The sequence below is a fragment of the Dromiciops gliroides genome, chromosome 4, assembly GCF_019393635.1.
Source record: "Dromiciops gliroides isolate mDroGli1 chromosome 4, mDroGli1.pri, whole genome shotgun sequence".
NCBI lineage: Eukaryota > Metazoa > Chordata > Mammalia > Microbiotheria > Microbiotheriidae > Dromiciops > Dromiciops gliroides.
Window position 1 is genome coordinate 245,998,139 of NC_057864.1, and position 21,115 is coordinate 246,019,253.

At 42.9% G+C, this 21,115-nt stretch overlaps 1 protein-coding gene across 1 annotated transcript; it reads left to right on the forward strand.

The window, feature by feature from the left end:
- The first annotated feature begins 574 nt into the window (after positions 1-574).
- ARMC12 (armadillo repeat containing 12) lies at positions 575-8,911 on the forward strand. Its single transcript, XM_043962980.1, is given in 7 exon segments — positions 575-719; positions 1,269-1,414; positions 1,751-1,885; positions 6,637-6,810; positions 7,482-7,553; positions 8,371-8,491; positions 8,494-8,911. Coding segments are annotated over 7 exon segments (1,008 nt in total). The 3' UTR covers positions 8,709-8,911.
- The last annotated feature ends 12,204 nt before the right edge of the window (positions 8,912-21,115 follow it).

The following is a 21,115-nucleotide window of genomic DNA, read 5'->3' on the forward strand; positions in this document are numbered from 1 at the left end:
AGTACCATCAAGAGCTTATGGGGCTCTGCTGCCCTCTAGTGGCAACAGACCAGGAAGACCGAGCTGGCTATGGCCCTATCAACTTCTAAAAGGAAGAGAGATTGATAATAGGGCCCAGAGCTGGGAGGGACGCTATGATAGAGACCATCTACTTCACATGCCTTATTTAATACAGAGAAGTAAACAGAGGTCCATGAAAAGGAAATTACTTGCTCAAGGTCATACAGGTGGTCATTTGTGTTATGTCTTTAAGATTCCCCTGGGTCTAGTCCATTGGATCCTCCCTCTGCCTCCTGTAGATCTTAGCTGGCCCCACCAGCTCCTCTCCTCTTCCCCAGCCCATGGTTCCCCACCCTTTAGAAATCATTACCCATTGATTTCCCTAATTTCCAAGTCCAGGTTTCTTTCCCACTCACTGCGGGGTGGAGGGGAGGCAGAGTCCCTCCCCTAGTTCCCTTTGTTGCCTGAGTTCCAGGTTCCTGGGTTCTGGGTTTCACTGGAGGTTCCGATTCCGGAAGCCTCTGCCTGGGGTGCCTGTGGTCCAAGCTCCCCACCTGAGGGGGAGCTGGCAAGCATGGATCTCATGGACTTTAGACTCCGAAAGGGTGTGGTGGGCCTGGCCACAGGTGCCGGTGCCATCTACCTGCTCTACAAGGCCATCAAGGCTGGCATGAGCAGTCATTCATCTGTTTCAACATCTTCACCCGTCTGCATTGCCCGTGAGTTCTAGGGGCTCCTGGGAAAGGGCTCTGTCCCAAGGGGGACCTTCAAACACAGCCGCCTTCTACAAAGGGAGATCACCAAGGTGACTCCTCCAAGCTCTCGTCTTCTCCCTTTCTCCTTCCTCCTTTTCTCTGCTGGTACCTGCCCCGCAGCCCCCCAGGCACAAGTTCCCATAGAAAAGGCTGGCCAGGGGTCCCCAACAACTAGAGCCAAATCAACCAGGGGATCTCAAAGCATGACCTGGTAGGTCTCTCCAAAGTGGTTACCACCTAATATGTGCAGCCCTCCCCCTCTGCCTAGTTTTGAGCTTTACTGAGATTTCCATTGGAGAATTGGCACCAGCAACTGCTCAGGAGAATCACTGCTTGCACCATCACCTATGTTGTCTGTAGGCTTTGGGGAAAGCACTAAAGAGGAGTTTCCTTTACCAGAAAAGCCAGCGCTTCCCCCAACCTAGTTCAGATCAGGTGTATCCTCCCTCCTTCTCCCAGACTCCCTCACTCATCCTAAGGCCTGGGGTTGGGGGTGGGGTGGGGACTTCCTAGGCCTGGCCATTGAGCGGGAGCGGCATGGAAAGGACTCTGGAGAACTTCGAAGACTCCTCAACTCCTTGGAAAACAAACAGGATGAGTACTCCAAGGGAATGATTCTTCACAGCATCACCCGGTGTGTCTACTTGTTGGAAGCCGAAGTGAGGAGCGACCCAGGGAGAGGATGGGCAGAGGGAGAGAGAAGGAGGGAGAAAGCTCTCACCCCGGATGTCTGGGAGTGGGTGGGACCAGGATCCTGAGTGGCCTCTGCACTTCTGGCCACTGGTCTGACACCAATTGGGACCACATCCCAGGAAACCAAGGTGATGGGGGCAGAGGTTAAGAACCGCAATTCCTCCCTCCCAGGAGATGAGGGGCAGGATTCCATTTTGGTCCCTAGTCTTTGCATTAGGGAATGGGAGTGGCTGGACCTGGCCTCAGGCTGCCCCTTTCTCCCCTCCTCCTTCCATGCCCCTCCCACCTTTCACCCAATACAGGCCTCCACCTGCACCTTTGAGGACATCAGGTTGGTGGGCTCCCTGCTTGATGACAAGGACAACAGCGTCAAAATCCAGGCTCTCAATGCTCTGAAGGCTTTCTCTGGCATAAGGAAGTTCAGGCTTAAGATCCAGGTGAACCCAAGGGCAAGTGATGGAGGGCAAGTCTTGGGAAGACTCCAAATCCCCAGAATGCTTGGATACGTGGCTTGTTTAAACACTATAGATTTATACAGGCAGTCCACCCCTGTACCTTTTTTTTTTTTTATAAAGCTTTATAAAAAGCTTCATAGCCTTAATAAAAACTCTTGCGTTCCCGAGGCCTTTGAACCTGGGCTTAAGGTGGATCAGAGTCTCCCATGGCAACACTGGGGAGGGTGAATAAGGACCATAATGACAGGGATGGAGGGCAGGGTGAGAGCTCCAAATAGCAGCAAGGATGGTGAGAATAGACTGGAAATATGATTGGGGGTTGGCACTGGTGCCAGGCCCTTGTATGAGTCATACTAAAGTCAAGCATTTTTTACCCGTCTCCAGGATATTAAATTCAGCTCAACAAGTGTTTTTCCAGCCTGCATGTATGCTCAGCATTGTGTAAGGGTCTGTGAGAAACATAAACGAAATCTAGGACACTGTTTATTGCTAAGAGCACTTGAGGGAGACGGGATATAAGCTAATGAAGCAGAGAACAATAAATAGGAAGGCCTGCTTAAGTGGTCTTCAACCTTTTGGAATATTGTAGAAATCTTTCACAGTTCACTCATTTAGGCTGTGTCAGACTCTTGGTGACCCTATTTGGGGTTTTCTTGGCAGAGACACTGGAGTGTTTTGCCATTTCCTTCTCCAGCTCATTTTACAGATGAGGAAACTGAGGCAAACAGTTTAAATGTGAGTTGCCCAAGGTCACACAGCCAGTTAAGTGGCAGAGCCAGGATTCAAATCTAATTTCTCTTGACTACAAATGGAAACATTGTGCCACACATGCCTCTTAATACTTTTAAATTAATTTGAATTTTACTTGTTATGGCAGCATTAACTAACATATGTTGGAAAAATGTCCATACATTTTTGTTGTTCAGTTGTTTCTGACTCTTCATGTCACCATGTGGGGTTTTCCTTGGCAAAGATCCTGGAATGGTTTGCCATTTTCTTTTCCAGCTCATTTGACAGATGAAGAAACTGAGGCAGACAGGGTTAAATGACTAGTCCAGGGTCACAGAATTAGCAAGTGTCTGAGGCTGGCTTTGAATTCAGGAAGTTAAGTCTTTATGCTTCCAGGCCTCTGCCCTCTATCCACTGCACCACCTAACTACCATACATATAGGTGTTTATATATTACTCAATCTACAAAAGGTATGCTTCCTTATTTATTATTCTGAATCACAGGGTGTGGTTTCTGGACATTAAAATAAGACCAAAATATCATATGAATTACCTGACTCCTTGCAATAGTTTCAAGCCTTATAGGGCTTCCACTGTTCAGGTTGGGAACCAGGGTGCTCTTATTTAAATGCCAGTTGATCAATTCGTACAGATTATGTGTGGCCATGGTGGGGGTCAGAGAAGAATAAGATCAGAATGGGCTGGTGTACTCAAGGGAGACTTCCTGGATGTGAATAAGAACCTGAAGGGATGGCTACGACTTGAATAAGCAGAGAGGATGGGAAGGAAATACTCGGGGAATTGCAGGGTGAACAGAACTTCAGAATGTCTGGGCTGGAAGGGGCTTTTTAGGATTATTCACTCCAATCCCTTCATTATATGCGTGAGGAAGCTGAGACAAAGGTTACCATTGATTTGGCTAAGGGCACTCAGTGAGTTAGCGTCAGTGCCAGGATTGGACCCCAGCTCTTTGGATTCCTAGAAGAGTATAAAAGAAGTATATGTTTGTGAGGTGATCTATTTATATCAAAAGGCACGTCTCAGGAACTAGTAGGGCATTAGGTTTTATAGATGGGACAGCCTTGGATAGAGTCATAGTGGATAGAGTGCCAGGCCCAGAGTCAGGAAGATCTGAGTTCAAATGTGACTTTAGATACTATTTGTGTGACCCTGAGCAAGTCCTTTAACCCTGTTTGCCTCCGTTCCTTTATCTGTCAAATGACTGAAGAAGGAAATGGCAAACCACTCCAGAATCTTTGCCAAGAAAAATCCCAAGTGAGATCACAAAGAAACTTGAAACGACTAAACAACAACAATATTTTATAGAAGAGTATACAAAATATTTAGGGATTGGAATGCCAAGCTGATCCTGATAGGACTAGGGCATTTTGCTGAATTTTTGAGCAAGTGACAGGATGAAAACAGTGTTTTTAGGAAGATTAATTTGACTGTGAATGATAATGTGGACTAATGGCTAGAGAGCTGACCTCAGTTTCAGGAAGACTTGGACCACCTCTGACACAAACTGCCTATGTGACCCTGGGCAAGTTGTTTAACTTCTAAGTGCCCCCAGACAACTCACTACGACCAAATGCATTAGTAGGGGGATCTCTCTCTCTCTCTCTCTCTCTCTCTCTCTCTCTCTCTCTCTCTCTCTCTCTCTCTCTCTCTCTCTCTCTCTCTCTCTCTCTCCAGTGCAATGAGTGATTTGCCCAGGGTGACACAACTAGTACGTGTCAAGTGTCTGAGGTTAGATTTGAACTCAGGTCCTCCTGAATCCGGGCCTGGTGCTTTATCCACTGCTGCCCCCTGGGGATTTTTCTCAAGGGGAATTCCTTTTACCAATGAAATCACACACATGCTAGATGCAGAATTTGGTTGGGGTGAACCTCTTACTCTCTGCTTATCTAACTAGGGGGGCAGTGTGATACAATGGAAAGCCTCAGGACACAAATGACCTAGCTTCAGATCTTGCCTCTTCCTACCAACATGACTGTGTCCCAGCTTCTCAGCTATAAAACGAGGGGACTGGGCTGGTTGGTTTTTGTTGATCTATGATCCTCTCATTCCCACTCATCCTTCAAGCACCATCCTAAATCTCACTTCTCCTTTCCTGCCCACTTCAGTCCTTATGTATCCCTCTGAGGGACTTAGTGGTCTGCATCTACATTTGCCATTTAGAATCCATTGTCTCAGGATGTGATCTGCTTCATATATATGTGTCCTGCTTTCCCAGTTGGACTGGGACTGTTATAACTCTTGGTATTCCCCCACTGTCCCAAACATAGTATTGAGCATGTGGTTACTGAATAAATATCTCTCTGTTCATTTAAATGGTCTGTGTCATTATATTCCACTTTAGATGTTTAATTTTGAAAAGATATATATGTATTTGTATTTATTTTGTTAAATAGTTTCTAATCACATGTAAAAAGTTTTTTAACATTAGTTTTAAAAATTTTAACCCCTCTCCCATGCCTTGAGAAGACAAGCAATATGATAATGATTACATGTATGAAGTCATATAAAACATATTTCCATATTAGCTATGCTGCAAAAGAAAACACACACAGAGAAAATCCAAGAAAAAATTTAAATTAGGCTTCAATCTGCACTCCAAGTTCATTTAGTTGTCTCTCTTTGGAGGCAGATCTCATTTTTCATCATGAGTCCTCTGGAATTAGACTATGAATTCTTTTTTTTTTGGTGGGGCAATGAGGGTTAAGTGACTTGCCCAGGGTCACACAGCTAGTAAGTGTTAAGTGTCTGAGGCCGAATTTGAACTCAGGTTCTCCTGAATCCAGGGCCGGTGCTTTATCCACTGCACCACCTAGCTGCCCCCCTAGACTATGGCTGACTGTGTGAGGTTCCTGTGTCCTGCACCCAGAACTGTCAACATACAGTAGAGAGTCACCGGGGTGGGACTAATAGTAGATTTTGAGACAGAAGACCTGAGTGGGAATCCCTGCTTGATTGTTGGCTTTCTGATCCAGGAGAGGGAGTCTGCCAAGTCCTGCTTTAAATCTGCTCCCATCAATTGCTCCGTTTTCAGAGTGAGCATTTACACCTCCAAAATGGGCTAATGTTACAAACTAGGGCTTGATTTGGTGTAGATTTAATAAAATAATGAAGAAAATATTAATAATGCAGATTCAACTTAAAAGTATCTCCTATGTATATTTTCATTTTGGGAGAGCTGGTTATTCAACATCCATCGCACACCCTTGCCTTGGGGGCCTTAGTTTCTTTGATCCTAAGAGGTTGGATTAAATTATCTGTAAAGTCTTTTCCATCTGTAAGTACTGTGATCCTTCCCCCCCCCTTTTTTTTTTTTGGTTCAGACATGATTTCTCCATGTAGGAAGTTGCCTGATGAGGTAATTCCTACCAATGCAGATGGGCAACTGTCTTGTAACTTAGAGACTTAGAGAGTTATTTGGGCAAGGTTAAGTGACTGGCCCAGGATCACACAGCCATTATAAGTCCAAAGTGGATCTTGAAGTCTTCTGACTCTAAGGCTGGCTCCCTAACCACTAAGTAGTACTGACTCTCTATGTGTGATCTTATAATAGTTATAATGTAATAATAAAATATAATAGCTATAATAGTAAATTGTAATAGTTACAATGTAATAATAATAATAAAAAGGCTGGGGTGTTCAGACACTGGAAGACTGTTTAGAGAGATGTATGCATATTTGTATAGTCAGGGAATGGAGTGGTCCAAACAAGAAAGATTGGGAATGAAGACCCCAGTGGGATTTGCTCACCCATTTGGGCCTCAACTCCCTTTTCACCTAGCTTCTGATGTTTTGCCTTGGCCTTGCCTTTCTCAACAATACCTTTTAGCTTAGACATTTTGGTCCTACTAACTTAACTTATGGGAGACTGGTAGGATGGATGGCTGGGGTAATGGAGTGGAAAGTGGTAACTTGGGGAGGCATTGAGGGCATCAAGAGTTGGAAGATCTGATCTCAGAGTCAGATTCCTCTTTCTTCTCCCCCAGGAGCATTCCATCAAAGTCTTGGAGCTGATCTCCACCGTGTGGGATTCTGAGCTGCACATCGCAGGCCTGAGGCTACTCAATGGATTGCCTCTACCTGACTTTGCTCACCCACAACTCCGTCGGGTAATGCCTGCCCTCATGGAGATCTTGCAGACAGACAGCATCCTGGCCCAGGTACCTGAGGACCACAAGCGTGAATGGCACCATCTGCCCTCAGCCAGCCCCTCCCTGCAGCATATGCGACAGGCACTTACTTATGACACATTCCCCACCTACCCTGTGGCCTTTCCCTCAGTGGTAAACTGAGTCACTTCTCCTTTCACTCTCCCCAGTTCCCTCTGCCCACTCCAAACTCTCACACTCAAGTGTATCTCCCTTTCTCAGAGCAGTGGCTTTGGAGTTAAGAGGACCTGGATCCAAATTTGCATGTGTCACTAGCTCTGTAAACTTGAGCAAACTATTTACATCTCTCTGAGCCTTGTTTTCCTCATCTGTAAAATGAGAGAATTGGATTAGATGGACTCCAAGGTCCTTTCTGGGCCTAAATCAATGATTCTATGATGATAATAATAGCTAGCATCCAAATAATGCTTTAATTTTGCAAAGCACTTTACAAATATCTTATTTGATCCTCACAACAACCCTGTAAGGTAGGTGCTATTATTATTCCCATTTTACAGATGAGGAAACTGAGGCATGAAGAGGTTAAGTGGCTTGCCCAGGGTCACACAGCCAGTAAGTAACTGAGGCAGGATTTGAACTCAGAGCTTCCTGACTCCAGGTTCAGCGCTTTATCCACTGCTCCACCTAGCTGCCCTAGGTGATATTCTCCCCTCCCCCTTCAGGTCCAAGCAGTTCGACTCCTGAGTCATCTGGCCCAGAAAAACGATCTATTATATGACATCCTTAATTGCCAGGTAAGTCTATTCTCAGCCCCATATGGGAGCAGGGCAGGGAGTGAGGTTGGAGGAGTCAGGGAGCAGGAGGATGGATTGTAGATTCTATGGGTGTGGGAGGAGAGTTGAACAGATCATTTTGCCCATCCCTCCTCTCCCCATAACGCACAGTACTAAAACCATTCTGAAGAGGAAGTCTTGTTTAGAAGGAGTTGCCGCTGAAGGCCTAAAACTTGGGAGTTTTCAGGTGGAAAAGAGAGATGCTTTCTCCCCCATAGCTAAAGCTCTGTGAAGATGGAATAAGGGAACAGGGGCTAGACTTACTCTATTTGTATTTTATTTTTCCCAATTACATTTAAAACAAAAAATTTTTACATTCATTTAAAAAATGTTCTTCCAAATTATATTTATATTTTATATATGCCACATTTACATAATATTGTAATGTATAATTTTATATACATTATATATAAATTATATTTTTATAGACTATAACATTATATAATATTTTATAGATTGCATATTCCCTGCCTCTTCTCTCTTCCTCCTTGGAGAAGGCAAGCAATTTGATACAGATGAAACACATGCAGTCATATAAACATTTCCATATTAGCCATGATAAGAAAACTGAGGCAGGCCGAGGTTAAGTGACTTACCCCAAAGTCATACAGCTACTAAGTGTCTGAGGTTGATTTGAACTCAGGTCTTCTGACTCCACTTCAAAGGGCTTTATCATGAGGAAAGCCCAGCGTAAACCTTCAAAGACTCTAGAAATATGACCTAATTCTTTGCCCTTCTCTCTAACCTTTCCTTCCCACTCCACCCTCCACCCCCATAGGTGCATAGTAATTTCCTGAACCTGTTCCAGTCCACACAACCTGGGAGCCTGCTGTTTGAGGTGCTAGTGTTTGCAGAGCGACTGAGTGAGGGTCGGAGTTCTCCCCATTACCGAGCAGTGAACTGCAGTATAATGAGCAGTCTTTGCATGAAGCGCTGTTTGGGGATGAGTCCCGCCTGGCTGACCGGCTGCTGGCTCTGGTCATTCATCCAGAGGAGGAGGTGCAGATTCAAGCCTGCAAGGTCATTGTCAGCCTGCAGTGCCCTCAGGACTTTAGCAGCCGACCCCCTTCCTGCCATGCAACCTCTTCCTACTTTAATGAAGGGGACGCCAGTTAAGGAGAAACCAATAAATGTCATATGGGAGAGAAAGAGAAAAAACAACCAACAACAAAGAAAGTGGGGTGGGGAGCGGGCATACTCAGAAGAGGCAGCATTTGTTCCGAATCAGAGCTGGAAAGAGCCTCTCAGAATTCATCTTGTCAGACTCCAGTCCCCAGGGAAGAACAACACATGTCATCCCCCTAAACATTTTTCCTCATTAGCACGAAATACAAAGAGCACTGGATTTGGAGTCAAAGGACCTTGGTTCAAATGTCGGCCCTGCCCCTAACCTTTGGGTGATCTTGGGCCTGAGGGTGGTACAGTGGACATGGGTTCCAGTCCTAGGTCTATCACTGTGTGTGTATGTGATCATGGGCAAGTCTCATCATCTCATCTGTGAAAGGAGGGGCTTGGTCAAAATGGCCTTTTGGGTGGTCACCAAGTAAGTCTATAATCTTGATATTTTCTCCAGGAGGGAGGGAAAACTAGGAACTCCAGTGGTCCCCAAGTAACTCAGAAATTCATAGATAAGAAAGTACCCTCCATCCCCTCCCCCAGCTCCCAGACACACCCTTGTGGACAAATTATCTTATGTCTTCCTGAAGCTATTTTTCTTTTTTAGAGATTTAGATCACTTCCCAAATTTGCAAATATAAAGTTGGGGCTTGTGCTGGGGATACTGCACATCCATGGACATGCACTGCACAGGGGCACTGTACATCCAAGGACATGCACTGCACAGGGGCACTACACAATCATGGACATGCACTGCACAGGGGGCACTTCACATCCATGGACATGCAGAGAACTTGGGGACTGGACCAAAGGATTCGAAGGCCAATCCAAGATCATCAAATTTATAGAGAGAGCTAGAATAGAGACAAAATACTTCAATCGTATTTTATAGAGCAGGTGACTTGTCAAAGGTCATACAGTTGAGTTAGTGGCAGAACTGAATCTACAATCCAGGTCTTCTGATTTATAGGGATACTTTGTAGCATCACAATGTTTCTTTCTTATGGGTGCTGGGTTGTTCTTGGTGGTTGGTTGTCTTTCTTTCTGGAAGAGGACCTATGACATCAGGAGGGTGATGGCTTCATTTGCAAGTGAATTCGATTTAAGTGAGGCAGAGCTGTACAAAGTCATCAGCCTCTCCCTTCCAGAGCCATTGGAGTCCAGTGGCAAGATGTAGGTCAAGATGACTGGTGATGGCCCCCGTCGGTCTTCAGAATGTTAAGGCAGAATGGTGCAATGGAAAAAAAAAAACATTTAGATTTGAATTCAGAGGACCTGTGTTCAAATCCTGACTTTGGCACTAACTACCTTTGTTCACTTGGGCAAGTCGAAACCCCTGTTGGTCTTGGTTTCCTCAACTTTGAAAGGAAAAGGGTTGCATTAGATATTCTTGAAGGCTTACTGCTTTGAACCCATTAGCCTAAGAAACCCAGACTTTGGGGTATAAATGACTATTCTACGCCTTGGGGCATGAGAACGATTCTTAGGAAATACCTCCCAGAAAACATTCTCTCTGAATCCATGGCTTTCTTCCTCTGAGTTCTGCTCTCCTCTGCAGATGGAGCCTTGCCCCCCCCTTTTTTGGTTGAGGCAATTGGGGTTAAGTGACTTGCCCAGGGTCACACAGCTAGTAAGTGTTAAATGTTCTGAGGCTGGATTTGAACTCAGATCCTCCTGAATCCAGGGCCGGGTACTCTATCCATTGTGCCACCTAGCTGCCCCTGGTAAGGGCTAAAATTCTAGCTAAACTGTCTAAAATATCTTAATGAGTGGTCGCTAATAAATTATAAGCTTTAGCAAGAGTTAGACTTTTAAGCATTTATTAAGGAGAATAAGAATTTGGTAAAGAGAGAGAAAAGGCCTAGATTCCTATTTATTAAAGGGATGAGTGCATTTTTAGCTCGCTCTCCACCAGAGTCCAAAGGAAAAAAACCTGAGACAGAGCGCCAGTCTCTTCCTTCCTCCTCCCACTCGCCCGCGTCACTTTCTGATGCCAAAGAAAAGGACTCCTGGTCTTGCCCCTCAAAAACCCTTCGCTTCATGGGTGGAACTCTTCTACAGTAGGTCTCCAGCAGGTGGCGTCATTCCAATCGTTACACCCCTTTTAAGGACTCGGACTGAATTTGAGGAAGGAAAGCAGCATAGATTTAGGGAAAGATCCACCTCAGAGTCCCCATATCCTTTTTGTCCCCCAAGACATCAATTCTGATCTCTCTTCAGGTGATTCACCATTCCTTCAATCTACTGAACTCTACCCTCCATTCAAATCATGGGCCCTCGGTTGTTGTGTTTCTTTTACTAACCAACTGTGACAATATATTAGTTCAAAGTGTAGTGAGAGCTGTCCCTTGCACACATAACATGAGGGTATCATTGTGTGGCTCAAAAGGAGGTGCAATAGACATTTCTAGCCTCTCCTCCCTCCAAGGCAGACTTCATTTCCTGCCAAGAGGGGAAGCAGGAATTTGGGTCCAGAAGCTTGGCCACTCTGCTCTCCTCAGGGGATATCAGCCTAGAATATACATGTGTGATGTTCATTTTCAGTTAAACTTCTGATTGCCAATCATCAAAAGGGAAAGGAAGATCCAAGCTTTAAAGGCAAGGCTTGACTCCCTATCAAATAACAGTTCCAAAATGAACATATACTGCAGTTAACAAAGAAACCTATTTATACAAGCTGACAGCAAAATGGAAATCAGAGAAAATACACGGAGGAGAAGGAACTCTCCCATTGTAAAGTAACTGTTCAACCAAGAGAGAGTACCAGCTCTCACCCAAGGGGAAGTTCTCTGAAAGCTCTGATAGGCTGAGGATAGAGACATGAGGGAGACTGTCTGCTCCTGTCATGTTAGATACATCCCATAGTCTTTTCCTTCAGCCACCTGGGGTGGCATCTTCCATCTTCTCTCTCAGAGCTAGATGTCAGAAGTGCCCAAAGCCCCAAAAGACAGAAGAGTCCAAAGAAGACTTGAAGAGAGTTGAAGGGACAGGAGCACTGTGTCTGTCTGACTCTGTCTGTCTCTCTCCTCTGTATGTCTGTATCTGTGTCTCTCTGTTTCTATCCCTGTCTCTGTCTCCATCTCCATCTCTGTCTCTCTTAGCTAGGTGGTGCAGTGGATAGAGCGCTGGCCCTGGGGTCAAGAGAATCTGAGTTCAAATCTCACCTCAGACACTTACTAGCTGTGTGACCCCGGGCAAGTCACTTAACCCCAATTGCCTTAAAACATCTGCAGCATTCTCCAGTTGTCCTGATATATATCTTGCCACTGGACCCAGATGGTTCTGCAGGAGAGAGTGAGGTTGTTGACCTTGCACAGCCCTCCCTCACTTAAATCCAATTCACTGCATCATGGTCCTCTTTGGGAACGAAGGACTGACAATAACAACAATAGCTATTTCTGTCTCTATCCATCTCCCCCTCCTCTCTGCCCCCAGTCTTTTCTCCCTCCCCCTTTCTTCCTCTCTCTCAAACTTTACCCATCCACCCAGAGCCTTACATAGTTGCAGGGTATTGTTTTCAGTGAGAAGCCTCATAGCAATGGGCTTTGGTACTTGGCTTACAAAGTTAAAAATGTATTAAATGGTATAGTAAAACTGTGACAAGAAGGTCCTCTTCTCACATAAAAACCAGCATACCACTATTAAGAAAGGGGGTATGAGGGAACATGTGTGACCAGGGTAACTCAAACTTGCACCTGCAAAGTCATTGATGTCCTCCCATGAAGTCATCAGGTAAGCTATTGGTTCACTGAGCTGGGTTCTCTGCTGATCTGTGCCACAGAATTCTCTGGGCATCTCAACTAACACCTGCTGCTCAGTGCTGGGTGTCTCCATTAAGCTGATGCTGCTCTTTTGCTATCATCTGCTGGTTTTCATCTGTTATTTAAATCCTTCTCCACCGCCTTCATGTGTATTTGTGGTGGGGTGTCTAATGGCTCTTTAAACGATAGCTCCAGGGACTTTTCAGCTCTTTAGTGTAGAAATCTTTAAGCATTTAGGCTTGTCTTTTTAAATTGACTTTGTTATATCACTTAGGGTTTAGAAAATTTCTTCCAATATTTTCTTACTCCTGTCATGCCAGTTTTGATCCATGAAAAAGCTCACTTTGGGAAGCTGCACTGGAAGGATCTGGGTTTATTTGGCAACTCTTGTTCTATTTTACCACCAAAATGAAATTTCTGCCCTCCTTGCAAAAGAAAACAAGAACAGTCCTTACCTATTCTATTTTTTGTGTGGGGCAATGTGGGTTAAATGGCTTGCATAGGGTCACACTGCTAGTAAGTGTCAAGTGTCTGAGGCAGGATTTGAACTCAGGTCCTCCTGAATCCAGGGCCAGTGCTTTACCCACTGTGCCACCCGGCTGTCCCTATCAGTTATCTTTTAAAAATAATGCAGAATAAAGGATAGCCGGGTGGCACAGTGGGTAAAGCACTGGCCCTGGATTCAGGAGGACCTGAGTTCAAATCCTGCCTCAGACACTTGACACTTACTAGCAGTGTGACCCTATGCAAGCCATTTAACCCACATTGCCCTGCAAAAAAAAAAAAGATCACTGATAGTGGTGTAGGAATTACACTCACCAGTTGTTTGTTTCAGTATCCTTGGATGTGGTTCACCTAACCATGACAACTGGAACTAAGTAAAGAGAGCTAGATGCTCTCTTAGGTAGAAAATGTGGACAGGAAAGTCTTGTCAACTTGAAGAGGCTAAAAGAATAGAGCTTTGTTTGGAACTCTGATTGCATCTCCCTATGAAAGGTAGGTGGCACAGTGGATAGAGCACCAGGCCAGGAAGACTTTAGTTCAAATCCAACCTCAGACACTTAATAGCTGTGTGACCTGGGCAAATCACTTAACCCTGTTTACTTCAGTTTCCTTATTGATAAAATGAGCTGGAGAAGGAAATGGCAAACCAGGCCAGTATCTTTACCAAGAAAACCTCAAATAGGGTCACCCAGAGTCAAACATGACTGAAATGACTGAACAACAACAATGGATGGTATGGACATATCCATTAACATCTTACTGAGATCATAGTGACTCAATAAGACTTTTTTTGCAGGGCAATGAGGTTTAAGTGACTTGCCCAGGGTCATATAACTAGTAAGTGTGAAGTGTCTGAGACCAGATTTGAATCAATAAGATGTTAATGGACATGTCCAAACCTTCCAGAGGAGAGCTAAAACCAATTCTGAATCCCTAAGAGGGGATGGATGAAGACTGTGTGTCCTCATACTCTCTGCCCAGGGAGCTGATAATCCCAGCTAGGTAGACATTGTGATAATGTTTCTCCACCAAGTGGTTCAACACATCCTCTCAACCCCTTGCTTCTAGAGCTCCTTCTTCCTCTAATTGGAGATGGTGGAGGATGGACCATGGAGAGCTCCTTTCAGATCCTCCTTTTAAAAAGCACACCTAGGGCAGCTGCCTCTTTGTTTCCTATCTGGCCATGCTCCCTCCACTCAACCACCTAGCTCCCCAAGATTAGGGGATGTGGGCAGGGAAAAATTTCTAACCAGCTTTTAAAAAGGACCAGCTCAATTCTAACCCTTAAGTGGGCAGTAGCTCAGACTCACTGCGCTCACTCAATTCCTCTCCTCCCTTCTTGTGTTCCTCAAACTTTCCTCTTTCATCTGCCTGTTTTTCAGAGCTTCCTTTCATCTTAAACTCCTTAGCTGCTAAGTCTAGAGCTAGGAAGCCGAGGTGTCTACTACATGACACCTCTTTTACCCAGAGGTCATTTCTCCATTCATTCTTTCATTTGATATTCACTCAGTGCCAATTTAATTCAACAGACACTTATCAGGTAACTATTATATGCCAGGTACTGTGCTAAATATTGGGAGATACAAAGAAAAAATGAAACCACTCCAAGCCTTAGGAGCCTACATTCTCCATGACAGGATCACATCCTTTTCTAGTTAAACATGTCCTCAGCAGTGTCTTTGATCTCACTGAACATCAAGCTATATGTTGATTGAATTCAGAGTATCTTCATAGAATCACAGATTTAAAATAGAGATAATATCAGATACCATCTACTCTAACCTTCCTCTTTTTACTGATAAGGATGCTATGTTCTAGGGAAGCTGTTATTTGCCCCCAGTCACACAGGTGGTAGGTAGCAGAGACAATATTTAGACCTAGGTTCTCTGACCCCCAAATGAGTATACTTTCTACTGTATCAGACTCCTTCTTTGTCAAGTTCTTCATAAAATTTCTCTCCATCCTTTGCAAAATATTCTGGTGCTAAGCTTGGTGGCAAATACCAGTAATCTCAGCTATCAAGGAGGTTGAAGCTGGTGGATCTCTTGAGCTCAGGAGTTCTAAACTGCAGTGGGCTAAGCCAATCAGCCAATCTGTACTAAATTCAGCATCAATACGGTGGGCCCCTGGGAGTGAGAGGCCAATAGCCTGTCTAAGGAGGATCAAACCTGCTCAGGGTGGAGATGGAGCAGGTTAAAACTCCCATGGTGATTAATAGGGGGATCAGGCCCATGACTAGCCCCTACACTTCCATCCTGGGTAAGACTCAGTGTTTTTTTAAAGGAAAAGCTAAAAAAAAAAGGAAAAGCTTGCAAGCAAGCTGAGTTTAACTTCATGATGACTTATTTGATTATTTTTATCTTTGGATACTGCAAGAAGCCATGGGCAAATATATAATGATTGTTGTTTAAAAATTATTTGTTTTTAATATCTTTTATATTTTACATCACCTAAACTTCCCTGTTTATCTCATTCCCTATCTCTCTAGAAAGGTACTCAATGTCCAAAGTAGATCAGGTACGGGACAGCTATTTATGCTTCCATCAGAAAAAAGAATGCTTAAATATTGAAAACATTGATATTCTCCCAGGATATTGATACTTAAAACATGAAAGATTTGGTGTGACTGTTGAGTAGGCATTTCACTTTTAATTTAGATCTTCAGTGAGCCAGCAACTTACTAAAGGTCCAAATCTTTGAGCAAGCTATAATTACATATGGTGCATCTTTGTCTTCCTGGTAGTTTTAATCTTCCTGTTTTAAGAAGATAGTGTATTAGATACAAGAAGATTCTCCCATTGGACAACCAGCACCTGGATCCAGGAGCTTCTGACTTCTTGAACTTACAAAATGTCTGTCAAGGCTAGAAATATATCCATCTCAGAATCATCTTTTCATTGAATGTGTTCAGAGAAAGAAACATAAAGCCGAAGAGGTAGTCAGTTAGGTCTGGGCTCAGTCTTGCCTAGAACATACTTTTCACTGCCATATGTGAGCAGCTGTTATAGTGAGTGAGTGCTATAGTGAGTGAGGTTAGGGGCTTACAGGGCAGCTTCTCTTTTTAATTTTTAAAAATTTATTATTGATTTTTCACATTCTTTTCTTTTTAAATTTTGAGTTCCAAATTCTTTCCCTCCCACCCTCTCCTCTACTTACTGAGAAGGCAAAGAACAACATATCATTTATACATGTGAAATCACACAAAACATATTTCCTTATTAGCCATATTTTTAAAAGCAAGAAAAATAAAGAAAGTAAGGAAATTATACTTCAATTTGAACTCACAGTTTATCAATTCTCTCTCTGAAGGTAGATAACATTTTTTTCATCACTTTGGAATTGCCTTGGATCATTGTATTAATCAGAGCAGGCAAGTCATTCTCAGTTGATCATCATTACAACATTGCTGTTACCGAGCACAATGATCTCCTCATTCTTCTCACTTCACTTCACATCAATTCATACAGGTTTTGCCATGTGCATGTCTTCCCCTTCATTGAATCCAGGCAGGAAAGAGAGTGAGTTGCCTCCAAAGGAGTCTCTTGTCTGCTTCTCAGTTCAGGTTCAGCAGCTAAACCAGAAGGTCCATCTTTACCTTGAGATGAGGAGACTGGAAACATGCTCTGAAGTTTACATGAGATTGCATCAGCTGGGTACACTGTTCATTTTCATAAAGACTGGTTCCATTGGCTAGTCAGTCTCCAGTTACATTTCTATATGTACATGATCTCTTCCCCCCATTAAAACAGAAGGTCTTTGTGAGTAGGGGTTGTTTCATTCTTTGTACTTATAACCCCAGCACTTAGCAGCATGGTGCCTAGGACATAGTAGGGACTTAATAAAAATTTAATAATTGGTTAATTGAATATAACTAGCCAAACAGGTGAACTTTTGGGGGTTAGTTTTAAAATAAAAAAAAATAACATTTTGGTATTCAGTTGTTTTAAGTAATGTCTGTCTCTTCCTGACCTCATTTGGGGGTTTTCTTTTTTTCCCTTTTAAATAATGTTTTATTTTTTCCAATTACATGTAAAGACAATTTTTAATATTCTTTTTAAATAAAATTTTGAGTCTTCCTGACTTCAGGTCCTGCACTCTATCCACTGCACCACCTAGATGCCATATACAACACAGCAAAAATAATAGGTCTCATACCAGCTTTTTAGCAGGTGTCAAATTTCTTTATGCATACACATTCATGACACACAATGCAAAAAAAAAAAAAGCCAAGGTGAATTATCTTTTATTTCAACTCAGCAGAAAGTTTTCAGCATAAGTCTATTCCTCCTTCTTTATGTAATGCTTTTTAATGGATGGGACCATACCTAAATTTCCTATTCATGTTTGAATAGTTTTGTTGTATTTTTGTATGGATGTGAAGAATGGCAAGAAAGCCGGTTTGGCTAAACTGTAAAGTTCAGGAAGAGGGTTAATGTATAACAAGGTTAGAGAGGTAGGTTGGGGACAAATTGTGAAGGTTTTCCCTCTCTCCCTTCCCCCCTCCCTGAGGTGGCAAGCAATCAGATATGGGCCCATATGGTAACGCATTACCGTAATTGTAATTTTGTACAAGAAAACCTGATTAAAAGAAAACAATTAAAGAAAGTGAAAAACAGCATGCTTCAATCTGTGTTCCATCAATATCAATTCTTTCTTTGGAGGTGGATAGTATATTTCATCAATAGTCCTTTGGGGTCATCTTGGATTATTGTATTGTTGAGAATAGTCAAGTCATTCACAGTTCTTGATCAAACAATATTGCCATCTCTGTGAACAGTGTTCTCTTGGTTCTGCTTACTTTACTATATATTATTTCATACATGTCTTTCCAGGTTTTTCTGAAGTCATCCTCCTTGTCATTGCTTATAGCACAATAATATTCCATCACCGTCAAACACCACAGCTTGTTTAGCCATTCCCCAATTGATGGGCATTCCTTTGACTTCCAATTCTTAGCCACCACAAAAAGAGTTGCTATAACTATTTTTGTACAAATAGGTCTTTTTCTTTTTTGGGGGGATGTCTTTGGGATATAAACCTAGCAGTGGTATTGCTGGATCAAAGGGGATGCACAGTTCTATAGCCCTTTGGGCATAGCTCCAAATTGCTCTCCAGAATGGTTGGATCTTTTTGTGAAGGGTTTAACTGCCAATCAAAGGCATTTCTATTTGATCCTAGAGTTGTTGGGGAGCCACTGGAGTGTGTTGAGTAGTGGGATTCAGAGGGGCACTTTAGTTTGTTTTTAGTGAGGCGATTGGGGTTAAGTGACTTGCCCATGGTCACACAGCTAGTAAGTGTTAAGTGTCTGAGGCCGGATTTGAACTCAGGTACTCCTGACTCCAGGGCTGGTGCTCCATCCACTGTGCCACCTAGGTGCCCCCTAGAGGTGCACTTTAGGACAATCAATTTGACAGCTGTGTGAAGGATAGATCAGAGTAGGGGAGAGACCAATTAGGAAGCTATTACCATGGTCCAGGCAAGAGGTGATGAGGGCCTGATTTAGGATGGTGAAGAGAAGGGGACTATAGGAGAGAGGATGAGGAGACAATTTGGCACCTGTTTGGATATTAGGATTAGTGGAAATGAGGATTTGAAAATCATATAGTTTGAACGAATTCATGGCTAGAAGGGTAGTGATGCCTTTGAAAGAAAGGACAGTAAGGAAGATGGTGGGTTGGAGGAAGTAATGAAATATGCAAGGTAGATCACAATCCAGCCATGCCTACTCATCTTATGAGGATCTATCCCATCAGAAGTGAAAAGTTAGGAATGAGATTCTTACTGATCATTGACCCAGAGAACAGGTCTCACCCTTTGAGGGGCATCTGCCACAGTCAGGAAGTGATAAGGGGTAAGGGAGTTTTTCCCAATGGCAGCTTTATTATACTTATCTATTAGGGAAGGGGACAAACATTTATTAAGTGCCTAATTTATTAATTTATTAAGCCAGGCATTGTGCTAAGTGCTTTTCAAATATTATCTCATTTGATATTATCTGATATTGTTCAAATATTATCTCATCCTCATATCAGCCTTGGGAGGAAAGTGCTATTTTTTTTGTAAATGCTATTTTATTTTTTCCAATTACATGTAAAGATAGTTTTCTACATTCATTTTTTAAAATTTAATAAAGTATTTTATTTTTTTCCCGTTACTTGTAAGGATAGTTCTCAACTTTTGTTTATACAGGCTTTTACATTCATTTTTTAAATAAGATTTTGAGTTCCATATTTTCTTCCTCTCTTCCTCCCCTCCTTCCCCCCCCTCAAGACAGCAGACAATCTGATATCCATTATACATGTGCAATCATGTTAAATATATTTCAACATTGGTCATATTGTGAAAGAATTAACAGAACAAAATGGAAAAACCATATACACACAAAAGAAAATAATCAGTTTGATCTGCGTACAGACTCCATAGTTCTTTCTCTGTATGTAGATAGCATTCTTCATCATGGAGTGGAAGGTGCTATTACTATACCCATTTAATAATTGAGGAAACTAAAGTGACTTGTCTATAGTCATTAGGCTAGTCTAAGGTCATATTTGAACTCAGGTCTTCCTGACTTCTAGCACTGCAATATGTATCTGCCAGAGGGCTTTGGTGCTATATTTTAGTAAATGAAAACCTCAGTCTTCCTACACAATCAATTAGTCAGGATTTATTGAGCGCCCTCTATTGGAAAGAGGATATATGGGTCCATGAAGATTTAATTAAGCACGAGGTGCACAAGAATGTCAGTGAGTGGTACGGACAGAAAGTTCTCACAGAGTTATGGGGAAGGATCTCTGTGATCCCTGACGGTACTTAGAATGCCTTGAAGGGGGAGGGGGGAGGGGGGAGGAGGAGGAAGAGGAAGAGGAGGAAGAGGTTTAAACTGCTAGCAGCCAGCCCCATCCATATCCAGTGCCGATCTGATACCCATGGAGAAAGTCCTAGTCTTGATGGGATTTGCCCTAGTCTTGGGCCAAAAAACATTTTTTTTTTTTGAAACTGAAGGTGAGGTTGTTTTTATATCTCTTATAAAAAGATTCTGGGGGCAGTGGAGGGTTGAGCTGAGAGCAATCAGCCACTGATTGACTGGGTACTGAAATGTGTGTGCTGTGCTAAGTCAGCCATGCATAAAACATTTAGGATTCACTCTATAAAAAGACTGGTTCAGAGTTAGTCAGCTTGCTAAACCAACTTTCATTTATTTATTTATTTATTATTAGATTTTTTGGGTTTTATTTATTTATTTTTATTTAAGTGCCTACTATGTACCAGGCACTGAGCTAAATGCTGGGGATACAAAAAGAAGCAAAAGACAGTTCCTGCCCTCAAGAAACTCACAATTTAATGGGAGGGGGAAGCACTAAAGAGGCCTTAGAGATCTTGGAATCCAGGGGTCTTTAACTTTTTTCTGTGTCATGGATTTCTTTGGTGTGTTGGGGAAGTCTATGGACCCCCTGTTAGGAAAAAGCAAAATCATAATTACAGAAAATACTAAATTTCAGTCAGAGGTTAGTGAAAATAGAGATGTCATTCCCCCCGCCCCAATCTATTCCCCTCCCCATGCAAGTTCATGGACTTCAGATTAAGAACTCCTGTCGTAGTCCAAAGTCTTCATTTTATTGAGGAAGGATCTGTGTAGGTAGTCAGTGACTACCTTGTTCAAATTCAGACCAAGTTTTTCAAAGGACGTTGCTATCAAGTCATAGGAGCAAAATTTAGGAATCCAGCCTGTCCCAGATAAGTGACTCAGACAAGTGGGCACCTTCAGTGGCCACCTTCTCCAACTCTGGTCTTCAGCCTTAAGTTTCCAGGTCAAAGGAGTCAAGGGTCTTGGTTAAGGGTCTCCCAGGCTATAGTGGAGAAAGCTCTAGATGTGGAGTAAGAATAGTGGGTTTGGATCCTGTTTTGGAAATTTACTAGCTGTGTGACTTCAGGCAAATCACTTAATTTTTCTGAGTCTCATTTGCCTTATCTGTAAAATGGGGCTAAAAATGGCCATACCACCTATCTCATAGAGTTATTGTCATGAAAATGCTATATAAATCCTAAAGCAATACACAAATTTTTGTTGTTCGGTCATTTCAGTTGTGTCTGACTCTTTGTAACCCATTGAGGGTTTTCTTGGCAAAGCTACTGGAGTGGTTT